This window comes from Notothenia coriiceps, unplaced genomic scaffold (assembly GCF_000735185.1).
Source record: "Notothenia coriiceps isolate Sejong01 unplaced genomic scaffold, NC01 NC01_scaffold00037244, whole genome shotgun sequence".
Classification (NCBI taxonomy): Eukaryota; Metazoa; Chordata; class Actinopteri; order Perciformes; family Nototheniidae; genus Notothenia; species Notothenia coriiceps.
Window position 1 is genome coordinate 12,533,924 of NW_011369945.1, and position 19,296 is coordinate 12,553,219.

At 40.4% G+C, this 19,296-nt stretch overlaps 3 protein-coding genes across 4 annotated transcripts in view; 2 read left to right on the forward strand and 1 right to left on the reverse strand.

Annotated features, from left to right (window-relative positions):
- grnb (granulin b) overlaps positions 1–9,467 on the reverse strand; it is a 13,776-nt gene extending 4,309 nt beyond the window's left edge. The window contains exons 1-11 of the mRNA XM_010793568.1: positions 9,312–9,467; positions 8,876–8,989; positions 8,283–8,424; positions 7,689–7,798; positions 6,829–6,958; positions 6,631–6,722; positions 6,255–6,405; positions 5,639–5,736; positions 3,965–4,198; positions 2,887–3,123; positions 1,826–2,089 (exon numbers count right to left, since the gene is read on the reverse strand). Of these exons, the coding sequence (XP_010791870.1) occupies positions 1,826–2,089; positions 2,887–3,123; positions 3,965–4,198; positions 5,639–5,736; positions 6,255–6,405; positions 6,631–6,722; positions 6,829–6,958; positions 7,689–7,798; positions 8,283–8,424; positions 8,876–8,989; positions 9,312–9,368 (1,629 nt within the window). The 5' untranslated portion in view covers positions 9,369–9,467. The remainder of the gene's footprint in view (positions 1–1,825; positions 2,090–2,886; positions 3,124–3,964; positions 4,199–5,638; positions 5,737–6,254; positions 6,406–6,630; positions 6,723–6,828; positions 6,959–7,688; positions 7,799–8,282; positions 8,425–8,875; positions 8,990–9,311) is intronic.
- The window catches only part of LOC104965314 (protein kinase C beta type-like), a 469,227-nt gene that overhangs the window by 82,390 nt on the left and 367,541 nt on the right, over positions 1–19,296 (forward strand). The gene's annotated exons all lie outside the window — the stretch shown is intronic.
- LOC104964713 (microsomal glutathione S-transferase 1) lies at positions 14,021–15,717 on the forward strand. Of its 2 annotated transcripts, none has more exons than XM_010793567.1 (4): positions 14,021–14,115; positions 14,473–14,615; positions 15,085–15,176; positions 15,365–15,717. In XM_010793567.1, exons 2-4 carry the CDS (start codon positions 14,499–14,501, stop codon positions 15,609–15,611), a joined length of 456 nt encoding a protein of 151 aa, XP_010791869.1. In that variant the 5' UTR covers positions 14,021–14,115; positions 14,473–14,498; the 3' UTR covers positions 15,612–15,717. The 2 variants fall into 2 exon arrangements, with proteins under 2 accessions (XP_010791869.1, XP_010791868.1); XM_010793566.1 differs by having other exon boundaries at positions 14,026–14,115; positions 14,451–14,615.

Sequence of the window (19,296 nt, forward strand, 5' to 3'; positions counted from 1 at the left end):
AAGTAGGGCTAGTTAAGATCATCAATAACCTCGCTTTTTCGTTTCTGACAAACGGACAATTACCTTTTATTTCGAGTAGAAGACATAAATAAACCGCTACCCAGTATACCATTTGACCAAAACGTGTATAAATTTTTTCGATATAATCTCCTACGTGGTAACACCTGTTAACAGAGTCAAACTATGGTTACAAAATTATTGTTAAACTGACTACGACCACCAAAACACAATAAATAAGCATTGTTGATTATATAAAAAATTTATTTTTCTTTATTATCTTCGACAAAAAGTAAATAGTTTGCATTCTAGACCAAATTCGTGTCTATGGATATTTCCGTGGAAATTGTTTCATAAGATCAAACAGATATTATGTTAAATTTGGCATGAAATCCTTTTATAAACATCATGTTGGCATTACCAACGTAAACTGAGGGGGAAACAGCAGTATTAGGTAATAGTTGAGGCAGTAAAAAATTAATATAAGAACAGAAGTTAATGGTCACACATGCAGAACACATAGCACACGCAGTGGCATTTGTTCTCTGCTTTTAACCCATCCTAGTACTAGGAGCAGTGGGCAGCTATTGTACAGCGCCCAGGGAGCAATGGGGAGTGAGGGGCGTGGGGGGGGAGTGTCCGGTGACTTGCTCAAGGGCACCACGGCAGGGCCCAGGATGTGAACTGAGACCTCTCCAAGCACCAGTCCACACTAATGCATCATTGCCCCAAAAGAAGAAGTGTTTATGTTTGGAACTCTTCCAAAGAAAGATGATAGTCATGAGTTTGCTTCTTTACTTTCCTTTCAACAGTCACATTAAAACAGTTACTAAATCAGCCTACTATCACCTAAAGAATATTTCTAGGATTAAAAGACTAATGTCACAGCAGGATTTGGAAAAACTTGTCCATGCTTTTATCTTCAGTAGACTGGACTACTGTAATGGTGTCTTTACAGGTCTCACTAAAACATCTATTAGAAAGCTGCAGCTGATTCAGAACGCTGCTGCTCGAGTCCTCACTAACACTAAGAAAGTGGATCACATCTCTCCAGTTCTGAAGTCTTTACACTGGCTTCCTGTGTGTCAAAGAATTGATTTAAAAAATATTGCTCCTGGTTTGTAAAGCTTTGAATGGTTTAGGCCCAAATTGCATTTCTGACCTCGTGCTAAATTATGAACCATCCAGATCTCAAAGGTCTTCAGGGACTGGCCAGCTTTCTGTCCCCAGAGTCAGAACTAAACAATGCCTTGCCATATATTATAGATCTCAGATATATACAATATATGTCTATGATGTGTTTTGCTCAAAATACCATACAGATCACCAATTCTAGCCATCCCTCATTCTGGGTCCTTGGCTTTCAAAAAGTAAAGAAAAAGAGGGGCGCGAGCTTATGCAGGAGAATTCTACCCAGATACTCAGCTAAATGCTGCCGTGATTAAACGCCATCATGTGCAAAACCACATCAAGGATTATTTCTGAAACAGTATGGAAATCAAAGGCTTTCTCTCTCGCGGGTTTACCACAAGGTGAGTTCCTTTTTATATCCTGCTTCTTACACATACTCTCTCCAGTACAGGTTAGCTCTGAGTGTTAGCGATGCTTGCTAATCTAAACAAAGACCATATTACTTCCAGAACTTTGCGCATTGTCGATCGTAAGTAATATCGGCAGCAAATCTGGATCAGCTCCGTTGTACCCGCGTTTTTAGATATTTGGGTACGGAGGAAAAGAGAGAGGGTTTTGTTTTCTTTACACACATTTATGTATAAAAGACATACAAAAGTGGATTTTGCATAATAGGAGACCTTTAATGTTGACGTACCTGCGGCAGAGGGCAGCAGCCCCACTTGTCTGTCCGGTCCATGAAGCAGCAGGTGGTGTCTTTGGGGCAGCTGGTCTGAGCGTCACACATGTTCCTGGCGGACGGAGATGAACCGGAAACGGCCCGGCTGGGCTCCCTCTGCAGGGCGGGGGTCTTCTGCAGCCAGGGCAGGTTGAGGGCGCCGGGCTTATCACACGTCTGCTCTGCCACGTTACATTTGTAGCCTTTAGGGCAGCAGTGCTCATGATCGTTACAGCACACGGCCTTGAAAGAAGAAGACAAAAAAAGGGTGTTAAATGCTGCCTGACATCCCTGTAAGCATCACATCTCAGCTCAACAGATGGAAGGGATTTTATGCAACGTGACTTCCAAAAAATGACACAGAAGTAAAAGAATGTCAAGCAGATCTGAATAATTTCTGCTCGTATTTTTACAAAAACTCAGCTGTTTTGATAGTCCAGTAATCAATGTCTCGGATTTCATTATCAGCCTCATTTTTGACATGTGATAAAGTTCCAAAAGAGCTGCTGTTTTAAGAATCAATAAATTCTCATTTACCAGTTATGATATAATGTTTTCCAAAATATTACGCAACACAATTTTCTTGGTTGATTTCATTATAATAAAATGTGTATTTAAAAAGCTTCTTTATGTCACTTTTTTCACTCATATCAGCCAATCAGAGGCATGAATGCAGCATGATTTCCAGCTTAGATGAACAGAATGGGAAAAAAAACTGAAAGAATACCTGGGTAAGTACAAGTACCTCAAAAACATACCCAAGTACAGTACTTAAGTAAAAGTATTTAGTAGCCTTCCACCACTTATTTTTCATTTGTTGGTATTGTGTTGTTGTGTTGGCTCCTGTGGGTGACTTTGTTAAATTCCTACCTTGAGACTTCATCTTTAAGTATTTAAATTATTAAGCTGTGATATTTTAGGTCTAGAAGCCAGTAATAACCCCCTTCCATATTATACCGAAGAACAAACAAACCCTCAGAGTAAGTACTGACCTGCCCCCCCCCACTAAGCGCTGACAGTGTGAAGAAGGAGACACTGACCTGAGGTAAGGGGCAGCAGGCCCACTGCCCGGAGTAGTTCTTACAGCAGGTGGTGCCTCCTGGACACATGGTCTGCTTGTCACATTTCTCCGCCTCAACCTCAGAGGTCAGAGCCGGGACCCTCTCCACCCAGTGGAGGGGGGGTGCGGCCCCCGCAGGGCCGTCGCAGGTTTCAGCCTCCAGGTTGCAGACTGTGCCGTGAGGGCAGCAGTGGAGGTGGTCCTCACAGCACGTGGCCTGGCAGGAACACAGGATACACACCAAGTGAGTGTGTGTGAGGGCATACTGTTTTTAGATCATCATAAAGCCTTGCGAAATACCTTAATATTCATATTATATTAGGCTATATTTTTCTAACGTTTGAAAACCTGTGATTGTTGTTAATGTTTTATAGTGAAATATATGGCACTAAAGATTTGGAGAGCACATCATATTTAGTTAAGCAAGATAAGGATTTTTTAATTCTTTTTATTTACAGATCAAAAAATATGTTATGCTTTGATCTATTTTCACTATATTTAGTTTTAGTCTAAAAAGTTTAAGATTGACATTTGTGATTCTACTGGGAGTTGGAATCCAACAACTGGTACCATTTATGGTAGAATATGTTGTCAAGTAGTAGGAGCTGTGTTATTAGGGGATTGTGTGATTACCCCAGAAGAATACGGGTAAAAAACATAAGGGAAAAAAAGGAATATAGATGATAACATTTCACACATAACAAATATATATTCACTCAATTGCCAGTTTATAAGTCACACCTGATTTAAACGTATGTATCATACAAAAATCCTGAAAAAAAAAAAAATTCACAACATCACACACTAAAGCTTCCAAAACTCCTTAAAAGAGTTAAAATAACCTTGATGGAGGAGGATGTATTACAGCTGAAGCGAATAAACTAGCATCTGAATGTTAATACATGTAATAAAAACTATGAATATGTTGTAATTATGTTGCAGTAAGGAAGGAAGCATTTTCTTTCTGTGCATGCCTTTACGAGTTTACAACCTTGTCAAAAAAATCTCCAGATATTCTGACAAAAAGCAGTGTCATCATAACCAGAGTCCATTTGTACCTCCGTCAGCGGGCAGCAGGCCCAGCCTCCAGCCTCCGTCTTGCAGCAAGTGGATTTTCCAGGACATGATGTTGACTTGTCACATTTGCTGTTGTCGCTCACTAAGGGGAAGACGGGCAGTTTGCTGAGCCAGGGCATCAGGGTGCCGCCAGACGGGTCGTCACACGTGGAGGCTGCCAGGTTACAGACGGTGCCGTGGGGACAGCAGTGCAGGTGGTCCTCACAGCACGTGGCCTGCAGGGAGGAAAAACAAACAGAACACAATAGCATTTAAAGATAAAGTCAAACAACTGATACGTACCATACGTTTGATAACATTCAAAAACCCAGAATATAAAGAAAACTGTCAAATTTACTCAGAAGCAAACTTAAATGCAACCCACAGCAAAATATACAACAACAATTTATATCAAATAAAGAATCATTAAAGTAGCCTAAATATTAACCCCAAAAAACTCAGGTATTATGTCTACCTATAATATATGGATCTTTCTTTTTTTAATGCATTGTAAAATAGTAATCCTGCTAGTATTATTCAATTTAAATCAATGTTTTTTTTTTAAAATGTAATTGTAATCGAATACAGTTACCTTATAAGTTATGCTTTTAAAGGTCCCATGTCATGGCCATTTCTACTGATCATAATTCCATTGTTGAGGTCTACTAGAATAGATTTACATTGTTCAATGTTCCAAAATCACATTGGTTTCTCAAACAGCATCTCTGTATAGTATGTGTATTCACTCTGTCCTAAACGGCTTGTTGGAGCTCCTGCCCCCCCCCCTCCCTATGAGCCCAGTGGCCGTCTGCGAGACAGCGAGACACAGCCCAAAACCAGCCCGAACACACACACACACACACACGCAGCCTGGCTGGGAGTTTGTGTGTGTGCTCAGTGCTCACACACCGACTCACAGCCTCGCCACGTCCCGCCGTCTCAGGGAGGAGAAATCGGCGGAGCTGCAGCTGAGAAAAGATTGAGTGTGTGAGGAAGTCCACAGACTTCATTTTTTTTTTAATGGGAACTAATTTTGCAGGTCTCCCTTGAAAAAGAGATCTATGATCTCAATGGGACCAATCTGGTTGAATAAAAAAATTAACGTAACGGATGGGTCCATTTTGGTCGTCGTTACGTCACTTAGTATCAGGAAGAAAAAGAGAAATCTCCAACGAGGCGTTCTGGGGCAGCAGAGACAGGTGTTAGAGTTTTACTCGCTACAGGGTGTACTTTGAGGGTTTTTGACTCTGCAGACCGTTCACATGCAGAAAAACCTTCATAACACACAAGGGGACGGGTAATAACCAGAAAAGCATGACATGGGACCTTTAAGTGCTATCCTCATGAGTCGTTGTGCTTTTGAATCCTCTGTAAAAATCAAATAATTGGCATCTTTGAAGGAAAACTGTCAACTTCTTCCTCCTATTTGAACTATACTTCTGGACAATAATGTGCTAAAACTCCCCAAAAAGTCTGAATATAAGCGGAATGACTTGATATTTCTACATGAGAATGTTGCAACAATACAATTTTACTGAGCCGAGATTAGGGGAAAAGGCTTTTTTTTTTCAACCGGATCTCTGGAGTGGAGTTGTGTGTCGAGTAATTCAGTGCAGCTGGACAGAAAGCCGAACACAGTCAGCGTGTGTGACTCACACACATCAGTATGTGGATACCTTAGGTAACGGACAACAGGCCCATCCTCCCTCTGACGATTTGCAGCAGGTGGACCCCTCAGCGCAGGCCACAGAGCTGTTGCAGGGAACAGCACCGACTGGAACACAAACATCCTCATCAGTGCACACGCAGGAAAAGATTATCTAAAAAGAGGAGCATTGCATTCCGATGACACCATCGTTGGACTCATGCTGGAAAGATGTTTTTAAAGAACAAATCAAATCTATGCAGCAAAATAGACAGATATCATCTTTTAATTTGACGCATTCTTCTTACTTTTCGACACCTGCTTCCTACATTGCATTATGTTTTAATTAATTGCAGTCTTGCAGATAAATGTCTGTTAGATGAACAAAACAATGTGTCTCTTCATAACATGTGTATGGATACCTGGAGTTTTTTTTGTGTGGATACTTTTAAGATAAAATAAATACTCCACACATTTTTCTTAGAGAACTTAGGGATTTTTAGCCTTTGTAGACTATTTACATGTACAAACATCTGTATAACACACTACAGGAAAGGGAATACTTATCAAGAAGGTCTCTGTGTGTGGAAAGCAAGTTCTGCTTTAAGAAGGATTTCCTCTCTTTATGAAAACCGTACCTCTCTGACCTTTGCTCTGGACTTCCACCAGCGGTGTCCCAGCAGCGGTGATCTTCAGGGACAGGGTGCTCTCTCCCCAGGCCTCCACACAGGCGCTGTGGACCAGGTCACAGGCAGTGCCTTCAGGACAACAGTGGATGTGATCTGCGCAGCAGACAGCCTGGAACAGGAGAAGACAGTAAAGAATAATCACCTGATAATAAACTAGTTGACACCCAATAATGACTGCTATGAAAATGTAGTCCTCATTTATTTACACACACACACACACACACACACACACACACACACACACACACACACACACACACACACACACACACACACAAAAGAGATTAGGTCTTGCGGATTCTGGTTGTGGTCCCGGTTAGTTCAGGTTACTCACATCAGGCATAGGACAGCAGCCATATGTGCCGTTGGTCACCATGCAGCATGTGGTCTGGTCAGGACAAGACGACATCTGGTCTTCACATGGAACTGAAAGGGCGAGAAGCCAGACCAGACAGATGATCAATACGTGTTTGCTAATCTCAAACTAGCGATTACAAAAATATCCAACTAATTTCCAGTCGTAACTGCTCACCGTCCTTAGGTACAGCAGCAATCTTCTTCAGCATGGGAACGCTCGTCTCACCAGACTGGCAGACCCCATGCTCCAGGTCACATATTGTGTTGCTAGGGCAACAGTGGAGATGATCGCTGCAGCAACTCGCCTGCACGTGATTTAGGCATCAGACACAGAGTCAGTGAGAAAATCACAGTATGTTTAACGAGAAAAATACTTTTTCTTGTTTAGCTAAGGAGAGCTGTGATGAGATGTGATGAGATGGCAATCTCTGGAATTAAACAGTAAAACATTCATTTTTGCTGCTGCAAACGAAGATCATGTCGGCTGAGCAGTGTGCTTTTACATGTGTTGTAAATGCTACTAATCTTCTCTACTTGTACATCATACATACTTTTTTGTTATTCAAGTATTATGTATTGAAAATGTATGATGTCTTATCCTGCCCTATTTTAAACAATTGTCACTTCATCTTATTACATAAATAAGCAGCAGTGGCATTCTCCAAAGCCCTTACTAAACTGTGTGTATGTACACAACAATGACAAATGTTTATGTATACAGTAATTACCAAGAGCTGAAACATACAGTAAAGCACACCTAACAAAAATAAATCTTTACAAAAGCATATTTACAGCTGCAACTAACACATTTTCTTGATTAACAGTCTAACATTTGGTCACTAAAATATCAAAAAATAGTGTAAAATACCATGGGAAAATGTATACTAAAATGAAACAGCAAACCTCACATTTGAGAAGCTGAATATTTGGTATGACTTAATCAAACAACTGAACGTTTGGCGATTCCTCTCTATCGAGCAACTAATAAATGTCTCAACAAATCGACAAATCTATCTTCGACAGACTAATAAGTACCTGTGGGTAGGGGCAGCAGCCGTAGTCTCCGGAGGGAAGCTGGCAACACGTATAACTTTCTGGGCAGCTGCTTTTTCCATCAGGACATGTCACTGCATCGGCCACAGGAGCTACAAAAACATAAAAGTAAGAAACAGCGTCATCAGCATACATAAAGACTCTTTCCAGCCTATCCAGACAATGTGTTAGAGCGCTAGCCAATAGAAGCATATGTGTTACATAGTGATGTATACAAGCAATGTTACAGAAGTAAAACATAAGGAGTCCAATGTAGGTGTTTCAGGTATGTGGCAGAGAAACTCTCTCTGAGGGGAAGTCTTGGATTTTTACCTTTGCAGACCATTTACATGCACAAAAACCTAAATAGCACACTACAGGAAAGGGAAAACCCCAACAGCATAATAGGGCCCCTGAGAAAATGTAAGTATTGGTTGCCACTCAGTAATGAACTTATGCTGATTCAGTCAAAAATTAAAGTTACTTTTTTGTAAATGGGAAAAGCCCCAAAAAAACATAATAGGAACCCCTTTAAAAATCTATTTTACATTGGATTTTCAGTAGAACCCACGCCCCTCTACATGAGGGACTGCCCACCTGGATTATTCTTCCTCCTCCTGGCGGGCAGTTTCTCTAGCATGGGGAAGGACTCCAGTGAGGAAGACTGACACTTTGAGTGAGCAATATCACACTTTGTGTTCTCAGGGCAACAGTGGCGTTTATCCTCACAACACACCGCCTGCAGAAGAGGAGAAAATACATTCAGAAAGCCACGAACACTAACTGAATACAAAACGGAATAACCGCTATAATAAAGCAAATATATATTTTCGGGTCATTTTACTGGATTTTGTATGTTTATTTTTTACCATAAAAATATAAAATAAAACGTTTTGAAGATTTGGGACATTTTGTAGTTCTGCAAATATCTTCAAACATTTCTTTATTATGTCTGTACTGGAAATAATGTAATGGTTTTCAACTGTCTTCAATGTAATTCAACTGTTTTCAAAACTTCAACATAACTTAGAAATGTAGTCTTGGATAATATAGCATTTTCTTATGCAGCTAGAAGAGCAGCAGGCAGAATCTAACACTGACCATCAGACCATGTGACATGTTACTTGGTGCAGGGTTTGTGCTGAGCTAGCAGTTTGAGGCGACAGTGTTTGTGAGCTGGTGTATATCACCTTAGCTAACGGACAGCAGCCCCAGGAGTCGTCGGGAAGCTGGCAGCACGTGGTGTCATCGGGACATTCAGACACCTCGTCCGGACAAGTGATGGCTTTCACCCCCTCCTCGATCTGCGACATCACACATTACAGACCATGCATACCAATGAATGAAAAAAAACAGCACATCAATGGCAGGACTGCAAATGTATATACCGTACTAGCATTCCTTCTCTTATAACAAATGGAGTGCAAATGAAACTGATCTTATTGTGAGTAAAAAGTTTCATTTAACCTACATTTTTCAAAAAGATATATATATATATGAAAGTCTTAAGGAGGAAGTCTAGAAAAATAATCAAAGGCTAACAGAATGTTATGCTCCATTGATTGTAATGCAAAGGTTGATCAACAACTCGAACTTGCTACAAAATAACATCTCGTGTTCAAATACCTTTGTTACAGCTACCCGAGGGACGAGTAGGGCCTGTTTGGCAGGAAGTCGTCTCATCCAGGGCAGAGAAACTGTCTTATTAACACACTTTGAGTGAACCAGATCACAAACAGTCGCCTCAAAGCAGCAGTGGAGGTGGTCTGAACAACACTCAGCCTGCAGGCCGAATCAAAACATGATTAAGGTTTAATGAAACACACAGCAGCACAGAATGACGTGTAGGACCAAGAGTTCACCTTGTACACACCTTCAATTCTTTAAAAGCTCAATATAGACTCTGAAAAACCAACCCGAGTCTAGTCTAGAGAGGCTTCTCAATTCTTAAATTTCCCCTCCTCGACTCCCCTCCTCGACTCCTATCCTCGAGACTTAGTCCCGCCCACAGGAGATGCGAGCGGAGGAGCCGAGGACAGAGGAGGGGAAGCAGCAGGCGGTTAGAGAAATGAGAACTCCGCTCCTCTGAGCGGTCATTTTAAAGAGACGTCCATTAATGATGACAGGAGGCACAGCAGCACTCTGTCTGATGGACAGATGTGTTCATGACGACTTATATATTTACTTTGATTCATTCACAGTGCGGTATAATGACAATAACAGGCTACAGATCACACACACACACACACACACACACACACACACACACACACACACACACACACACACACACACACACACACACACACACACACACAANTTGAACCCAAAGACGCTTTACATTTGGGAGGGAGGGTAGACAAACAAAACAAAAAAAAACAGAAAAGCAGTCAGGAGGAAGTTGGTTGAGAGGGGGGGGCGGGCTTATCGATATACAGAGTTGAAGAGGTGGGTTTTGAGGTGGGACTGGAACAGGGTGAGGGACTCAGACTCACGGAGGTCTTGGGGGAGGGAGTTCCAGAGCTTCGGGGCTGCCACAGAGAAGGCTCTATCCCAGATGCTCCGGAGTTTGTCCTTAAAATATGATTTAGAAGGTCTTAAAAATGATGGGATTTGAAAGTTAGCTTCTGTGTTGCGATCACGTCTAAATGTGTTTTGGGGGAAATGTCCGGGCTGCAAAGTAACCAGCACGGTAATAGCCTTTCAGTTCCCCCCAACAATTTGTATTGAAATAAATGAACATGGAACCAGTAATCACTAACTTTGCATCCCCCGGCTCCTTATCGGAAAACACCCAGCTAGTAACCTAGCAACCAAGCTTCAGCTAGCTGCAGTCAGAAACTCGGGTATCTTCAAATCTACTTAGGCTACAAATAAATATGGGGAAGTGTAAGTTCAACCGTATTTGGTCGGAAAACATCGAATTTAGTGCTTGGTTGAAACCAGTGGAGGGGAATGTGTTTGAAGCCAGCTGCACCGTTTGCAAATGTAGCGTTTGCTAATGCAGCAGCTCCCACAACAATATCGGGGGACGTTTGGGTCTACGTCAACCCTAAAAGCGGAGGTGCTGTATAGACGCTAAATATCATAGTTAAACACCAATCCCCATCTGGCCGGGGACAACAGCTGGAAATTAGCCATGTCGGCTAAAGCTGCGCCATTTACTGTTTTTGTGACAGTTCATCAATGGGGACTGTCCACGACACTATAAATAAATAAACTAAACTAAACAATCCTACAACAGCAGCAACGATGAAAGATTTTAGCCAAGGCAGCAGATCTCAGAAGATACTCTTGTCACACACACACACACACACACACACACACACACACACACACACACACACACACACACACACACACACACACACACACATTTTGTCTAACACGCTAACACAGTTCTGTGTACTATTATGCTGTTATGTTCAGTCATCGTTCTTATGTTCAATCAACATGAATACATTTATTTTGTAAGTATTATGGGACGTATTTCTTCTTTCATAACAATTTTCCTTCATACTTTCTTGCTGTGACATAGGTCTTAAATTCTATTCAAAGTGGTCTTAAAAAGGTCTTAAAAACTCTGACATTTGAGTTGGTGAAACCTGCAGGAACCCTGATTAACACGGGAATCTGAAAACTGTGTCAGATATGCCTGAAGTGCCCTCACCCTGTAACATGGATAGAAATAGTAGCGTGATGTGGGTAAAAAATTAGGGGAAGCCAATAATACGTCTTTTCTTTTGGGTCGGGGGTGTGGTGGTCAATGTAATAACGTAACCAGATGAGTGATTACAGCACCCGGTATCATTTTACACACATTTGTATCATACAGATGCAGGACTTACACACGCCTGTTATCTGACCGACACGCACTCTCCAGTCGAAACTCTAATAAGCATTCATTCACAAACTAAATCAGGAGACCTTTAACGTTTTACGTCCGATTCGCTCCTTTTTTCCTCGCTGTACACAGCTCCACTTTGGGCATTGGCCTGTCATCAGATTTTATTTGTTGTTGCTGGCTGCTGTAGCGGAAGTTTAGTACAATTATTTTTGATTAAATACTCCAAATCTCCACCCTCCATAATTGCACTTGCTTCAGTTGCTTGCTACTTTCTAACGGCGGTGAGAGTGGTGCAGTGACGCTATCTATCTTCTATCGATTAGATTTATGATTCGAAAATTATAAAAGTAGGGTAGACATGTGGATATTATCCGACTGAACAAAACGTGCATTTACCTAACAGGTTCGTTTTCCACTGACCTTTTTTCGAGCTATTTTCCAAAATCCTATGGAGAAATCCCATTGCTATTTTGTCGAGGGAAACCGAGCGCAGCTTACTTCCGTTTTTTGGGACGCGTCACTGCACCACTAAATTGATGCGATTTGATTGGATTGTGAGGCAAGGGAAGCCAGCCGCCTCTGGCTTCCCTTGGCATGGCCCTGACCAATCACAGGTTGGCAGGGGCATGACGTGAGCCTCATCTGATTGGTCAATCCCTCCATTTTTTTTCACCAAGGGAAGCAAATTTCGGCTGGCCTCCTCTCGCAACAGAGTGCAATCTACTGTTTCACCATAACATCTAGAGGGGCGCTGTTTCACTCTTTGTAAAATACTCAATGAGAATGGGGGAGAGACGGGCCGGCAGCAACACACAACAAAGAATTTACGAAACTAAACGAAGTGTTTTTATTTATTTATTAAAATTATAACTACAATCCGAAAAAACAGGGGAAGCCTGGCTTCCCTTGGCCTCCAGGAGAAAACGCCACTGTGTGTAGTGCTGCTTCACAATGTTCCCCTTTGGTGTCTCAAGACAGCAGGACATTTTGAAATGGCAAGGAGTGCAAATTACAATTCCTCCGTGATCTACTTTGACTTGGCTTGTTTAAACATCACTTTTGCGAAAAGTGTCAAATACACTTAAATACATGGAATACATATTCTGCATTAATTGCTGTCGAGCTCCTTAATGCCCACAAATAGCCTTAAAACAAGGGATGAAGCTTTGCGAAAATGTCATTTTATTCTTTATTTTTTAATGACTTATGATTGTGATTGTATTTATATGAATAACATTCAACCCTTCATCATGTTACTTGATAACCTAATATGTGAAGTTCAAATTGACATACAGTATCTCTCACATACGACGCCTGTAAGCGTGCACTCCCTGATTCTTGCAACTCGTACTCCCAATTCACTATTGGGGTTTTGAAACTGAGCTGTGAAAGGTTTCAAGCGCAACAGCAAAATCCCCTCTCAGATGAGGGTATAAACCGACACCTGCAGTCAGTCTAAATTGGTCCTTGAGGTTTTTCTGATCTGTGCTAACAACAGATCTCAAGTCAAGTCAAACTTTATTTTCCCACCAGGCAGCTGGGGCTACAAACACATTCATCGGAAAAAAAAAATCCATAATGCATCAGATCACAGGGACAAATAGTACATATTGTGAAGTCCTTTCAAATTAACAATCAACAAGGGTTCAAAAAGACACTGATGCTTTTCACTGGCGATGGTTACGTCATTTAAATGTATTTCTATCTAAATTGAACTGACTGCATGGTTAATCTACTGTCCATGGGTTTGGGTATATACATATAGCATGCAGAGTAATAAACTCCCGCATGTAGAGCAATATATTTTATCTTGTAATGAAAAGCGTTAAACCGTGCTTCATTCACAATTATTTAACCTAAGTCAATCTCATCCAAAAGAGACGTTTTTCAATGAGTGTACTTAAAAATGCATTAAACTTAACACACTCCTCATATGCATAAGTTGTAGGCCTACACACTCACACTGCTCCCTACCCTTCCTTAAATAGTTCAAGTCATTCAGAGTTGGTAGGATTAGCAAAGGTCCAAACTTATGTTAAATAAATCCATACACAGCAATCCTCAAATACTGAACATATCAATTCTTAAGGCAGTGTAAGTGAATTTGAAATATGCAAATCTTAAAAATAGGAAGCAGATGTAGGGTGAAACGGAGAAACATCGCTGAGTTTCAAATCGCATAGTGTTTCTTTTAAACTATAGCTACTCTTACAAAAAATGCATGGAGTATGTACTCAGAGGACTATACTCATGAAAGCATTGCACCTTGAACTTTGTCCTCTGTGCAGCGGATTGTGGGTCAGTATCATCTGTATACATAAATGTTAGAATACCTAGAAAAACATGCTGCCTAATAAACTGCAAAATGGAACCAGATGAAAAATGACTTCCTGGTATTTTTTGTCATGCTGCATTTGACACACTCAGCATTAGAATCTTGGAATGTACGACAGAGAGGGACATTCCTACAACCAGGAAGCTGTGTGTTTTGTCCTGCAGTTGTAGCCCTGCCCCCTGAGCTTTCTGGGTCAGTTTGCCTAACAGACACAGACTTTCTTCACTTCTGCTGAGTCACCCCAGCACGTAAGTAGAGCTGTTGAACTGTGAATGGTTTTCTGTATTTTAGACAATATTGCATTCACATTCATATGTGGTCAGACTTACTTTAAAACCCACAAGCTGAAAGTTGTTTGTTCAGTTTTTGTAGCAGAGGTGTGTCTGTTTCTTTTACTTGATCTGTATAAACAGTGCATTTAAAACCTTACAAACAACCTGATATTCTCCACTTGATAGTAATAAGCCTTGAGTGCACTCTGATCCCACTTTTGACACTTTTGTGGACGTTTTGAAGACATTTGGCAGCAGGATTGTTTTAATCTATGTTGTTTTGTTAAGTCTATTTTGTATCTTTGCCACAGCGTGATCCTTTCTCTTCCTCAGCGTGATTCAGTTGTAAACCAGCAGAGATGGCAAAGCTTATGGAAGATGAGGTGTTCAAGGCTTTCACCACCTATGCAGTCATTGTCGTTGTGAAAATGTTGCTGATGGCTCCCTTGACTGCATTCTACCGCTTTACTAGAGGGGTAAGTAACAATAGTGGTGCTACCTGTTAAGCCCTGAGCCTGTTTTTCAGATTTCAGACTCGAAAATGACATGCCCAGAACAAATGGCTATATCTTCACTTCTAAAAGGGGTACATTAATAATCTTTTTTCTCAAAGCAATGATACACCTATGAGTTGGATGTAGAAAAGTCAGAATCAATATAGACTTTTTTATTTTAAAGTAAATTCAGATTGAACATAGTAAAACAAATTAAATGATAGTTTCCGTCCAAAAGAGACCCATAACTTATAGTGAAAACCACCCTTGAATGGCTCCCGGGCTTAACAGGTTAACAAATATATTTCTGTTCTACATTAGTTTTTTCTGGAAAATCGATAAGAATTGTATTGGTTTTTCTCCTGGTCTTTGAGAGGGAAATGTGGAATGTCTAACTCGCGCTAACTTTGGTTTTTGTGTCAATTTATTTCATTTTATCTCCCTAATTTAGGCTTTTGCAAATGAGGAAGATGTGGCCAGAAAGCCTGCAGAGGAGAGGAAGAAGCTGCTGAGGAACCATCCAGATGTAGAGCGAGTTCGAAGGTGAGATGATAAGAGGTTATGAGTGACCTTAACACAGGGTCACAGAAAATCCTGGCTAGGTTATCATGGAAAGCTAGATAATAACTAAACCAGATTAAAGACTTCTATGGACAATTCAAATGGTAAATTATCCAATAAAAACAAGTTGTGATAGATACTGATAGATCCTATGTGTTTTTGTTCTCCAGGTGTCACCAGAATGACATAGAGACCATTATTCCCTTCGTGTTGGTCGGCCTGCTTTACACTCTGACTGGCCCTGTGCTGTCGGCCGCTCTGCTTCACTTCCGCATCTTCGCCGGCTCTCGCATATGCCACACCATCGCCTACCTGTTCCCTCTGCCTCAGCCCAGCAGGGGTCTGTCCTGGGTGGTCGGCTTGCTGGTCAACTTCTCCATGTCTTACAGCGTGCTTAGCACCGTTCTCTACCTTTAGAAACCAAACTGGACCAGTTGACCTCTTCACATGCCAACATGAAACCTGTATCTGTTTTTTACTCTGTTCTGGCTTCAGTCTGATAAATAAACAACCTTTACACTTACTCTTTGTCCTGCAACTAATGTCAAGGGTGGAGGTGTTTTTTGTATCAACTTTGCTAACAACCTTGTTTCTAATTTCTTCTATAGGTGAAACAGGTACTTAAAGTCCTTATCTTGCATAATTTACTTTAGCTGAAAGATCATAGAACTGTTTCAAAATGCATTAACTTGTTGGGTCTTATTCCAGTAACACGTGATATAGATCGAATATCGTTTCCTATTTGCTATAAATCACTTGTTAATATCGGGAAAATGGGTCAAATTCAGAGGTATCCAGAAAAGTCTGGATTCAAACTTGCCGCTGCTTGGTGCTGTGTCTTGACGTCACGTGTGGTTCCGCGAATCCTGGTGAGTTCAGCCCGTCCCAGCATCACACAGTGTAGCATTGCTGGTATAGCCGCATGTCAACTTTGTGTATCAGTATTTATCATCGTCCACACCAAATAATTGTTCTGTCAAATTGTGCCAAATACCCGCGCTATTAGCTTTTTCTGATGCGTAAACATCAACAATATTTGACGCCATTTTTCGTTGTGAACTCTCGCTGGCTGCGCGCATTGGCTGTCGATCCGGACGGCAGCAGGGATCCAGACAGCGGCAGCCGGGAACCACACGTGACGTCACGAAATTGCCTGCTTCCAGAAGCAAAGTTTTTTTATTGGACCTAATATTTTTCCTTTTTTTACATATTATTCAGTATGAAATAAAGAAACATACATTGACTATCTGTTGCATACACCCCCCAGAAATCAACTGCCAAAAAAAGTTTTTCATGTACCCCCTTTACGTCCGCGTGTGTTCTTTTTGTGTTGAAACATGTAGGTAAAATAGCCTCTATTCCCTTGTAAATACGCTTATAATGAAACCTATTACAACGAATCGTTTATACGAGTTCAAATGATTTAACGAGGTTATTCGTACGCAAACAGAGAAATGTATCTGGAACTTTGGTTACGTCAATAAAATTTGACGTGTTATATTATGTCCCAATAATGCCTAGAATTGGAGATGTGTGTCATACAGTATATAATCTTAACACATAAACAGTGTGGTACATCTACATTTGAATCAATGAGAAAGGGAACAGAATCTACTGCTGTTTATTTAACGTATCTTATATAGATTTTTTTATAGTCTTCATCAAGTATTAAAACTGAAATGTTATTGCAAGACGAAAAAATTCAGATTTCACCCTCTATGAACAAAAAAAAAAAAAAAAAAACAAAATAAAAAAAAAAAGAAAAACTAATTACAAAAAAAAAAAAAAAAAAAAAAAAAAAAAAAAAAAAAAAAAAAAACAATTGAGACCTATACGAGTTTACCACATGAAGTGAAAACTTTCCGATGTTACTGCTAAAATTTATCTATTACCTTATTAATTATTAGGCACACCTTAATACCTCATACTGAGTCTTTATGTTAAATAGGACTTTCGGAACCCTTTATTTAATCGCGACTACTACTATTCTTCCCGGCTTATTTAGTCAACCGCGACCTGTGTATAGACTGCTATTTTCGGGAGAATTGTCGACTACATGTGATCACTCTCTAATACACATCCTCAGAATTGTGACCAAGTGGGCGTTTCCAGGTCGTTACTACATTAATTTAGGTTTCATGTACTGCACTTCTATGTTTTATTGTTTAAGGACGAAAAAATTTTGAGACTGACACTCTTGTCGTCTGTCCTGCTCGTAGTAAATTTGTCCTTGTACAATGTCGAGCTTACATAGTTCTTATTGTTGCTACTTGAAGGGTAGAACATGATATAGAATGGAGTCATTTGGTATAACTAAATAAGGTGACGGACATACGTTGTGTTTTTCGTTTGTCACAAAGTCTCCTCCGGTACCTATCTTTTGTCTAACGATTTTTCTCGCACATTGTACGATAATCCGAATTTTTACTAACTCATGAATTTTTCGCAGGACTCGTAAAAATCTCGCCCCTAAAAGAGTTAATACTAAACTAAAGTTGGTGGGCCCTACTGGAGGTCTGTGTCATTGGCCAAATAATGAAAACAATACATATATAAAAAAAATCACTCCCCTTTCCCTCTTCAATAGTCTCGGGTACATTATGAATAAGCTCTGGGCAAAGGAAGATCATAAACTCTATATCCACCTTCCGTTATATACAAACTTTCTATCATGTGAATTTAACTAAACATCGAGAGTAAAGGAGAGTACGATACCGGTATTTAAACATATATATTTGTACAACAACAACAACGTATGTCATGTGTATTGGATTGCCTGTTACACATCTTCCTACTCCTTTAGTTAAGAGTATGCAGAACGATCCATTCTACATTCCGATGCATCGGTCCCCTTCAACTCTATCGTATTTCTGACTTTACAGTATTACTGGCGACTCCGCTACTTTTGTCTCTCATTATTGGTATAACAACCCACTTCGAATCTTAACTACCATCCGACTTAACAAATGGAAATCTATGTCGAATCGACAATAATGAGAAACAGGTCATATCCCAGATGGACTCGATGCTATCGAGCGAACCGAAGACAATACTACCCCACTCCACACCGTAAAACTCTTTACAAATAAAAGAGTAAATTTGAGGTCTTTTCTTACCTTTTTTCCCGGTCTGACCTCACTGATAGAAAAAAAATCACCTTAAAGTTTAAAAAATTGTTATCTATAAAGCTGCATAAACCAAACCATCTCGCGATTATGTGTTGTCTGGAATTTCAGGNGACCTCTTCACATGCCAACATGAAACCTGTATCTGTTTTTTACTCTGTTCTGGCTTCAGTCTGATAAATAAACAACCTTTACACTTACTCTTTGTCCTGCAACTAATGTCAAGGGTGGAGGTGTTTTTTGTATCAACTTTGCTAACGACCTTGTTTCTAAGTTCTTCTATAGGTGAAACAGGTACTTAAACGATAGCAGGATCATTCAGTGGTTACTTTTCTTTGGCTGGGCATTGAAGTTTTACACACCGTCTTATTTGACTTTCTCAGGACTTGAAACTGTTCTTTGGGGGCAGACCCCCACAAAGAAGAAAAATATATTTACATATGTAAGGTCATCATCTTAACAGTTGTTTATGCTCATCCAGTCATCCGTGAGTCATCTTTTTCAGCAAAATGCCTCACAAACTTATTAAGATTTAAAGCTATGGTGCGTTTTGATTCAATGCTGAGTACAGCCAAACTTGACAGGCTCTTCTTTGTCATTGTAGACCGCAAACAGTTGCGGCGCCAGAGTATTTGTGTTGGGTAATCTATGGTAGGGCCAACCCATACAGTGGTGGGGCTCAAGTCAGTATTTGCAATGTAATTACATACACGCTCCCCTTGACAGTGAAACGCCACGCGTGAGGTTTAGATTATTTCCATTTCTCAATCCAAATTTAACTGTATGAAATAAAAAGGCACATTTGTCTTGTAGTAAATAAAAAGGGCGACCTGGAGCCAATCCTGCAATTTCCCCACANACTGCCAAAAAAAGTTTTTCATGTAAGATAAGGACTTTAAACGATAGCAGGATCATTCAGTGGTTACTTTTCTTTGGCTGGGCATTGAAGTTTTACACACCGTCCTATTTGACTTTCT

Bases quoted from the DNA above. Each gene is read 5' to 3' on its own strand.
- LOC104964713 (XM_010793567.1), top strand. From the start codon at position 14,499: ATGGCAAAGCTTATGGAAGATGAGGTGTTCAAGGCTTTCACCACCTAT. The intron at 14,616-15,084 runs GTAAGTAACAAT...TCCCTAATTTAG, and splicing joins TCTACCGCTTTACTAGAGGG to GCTTTTGCAAATGAGGAAGA. The intron at 15,177-15,364 runs GTGAGATGATAA...TTTGTTCTCCAG, and splicing joins GATGTAGAGCGAGTTCGAAG to GTGTCACCAGAATGACATAG.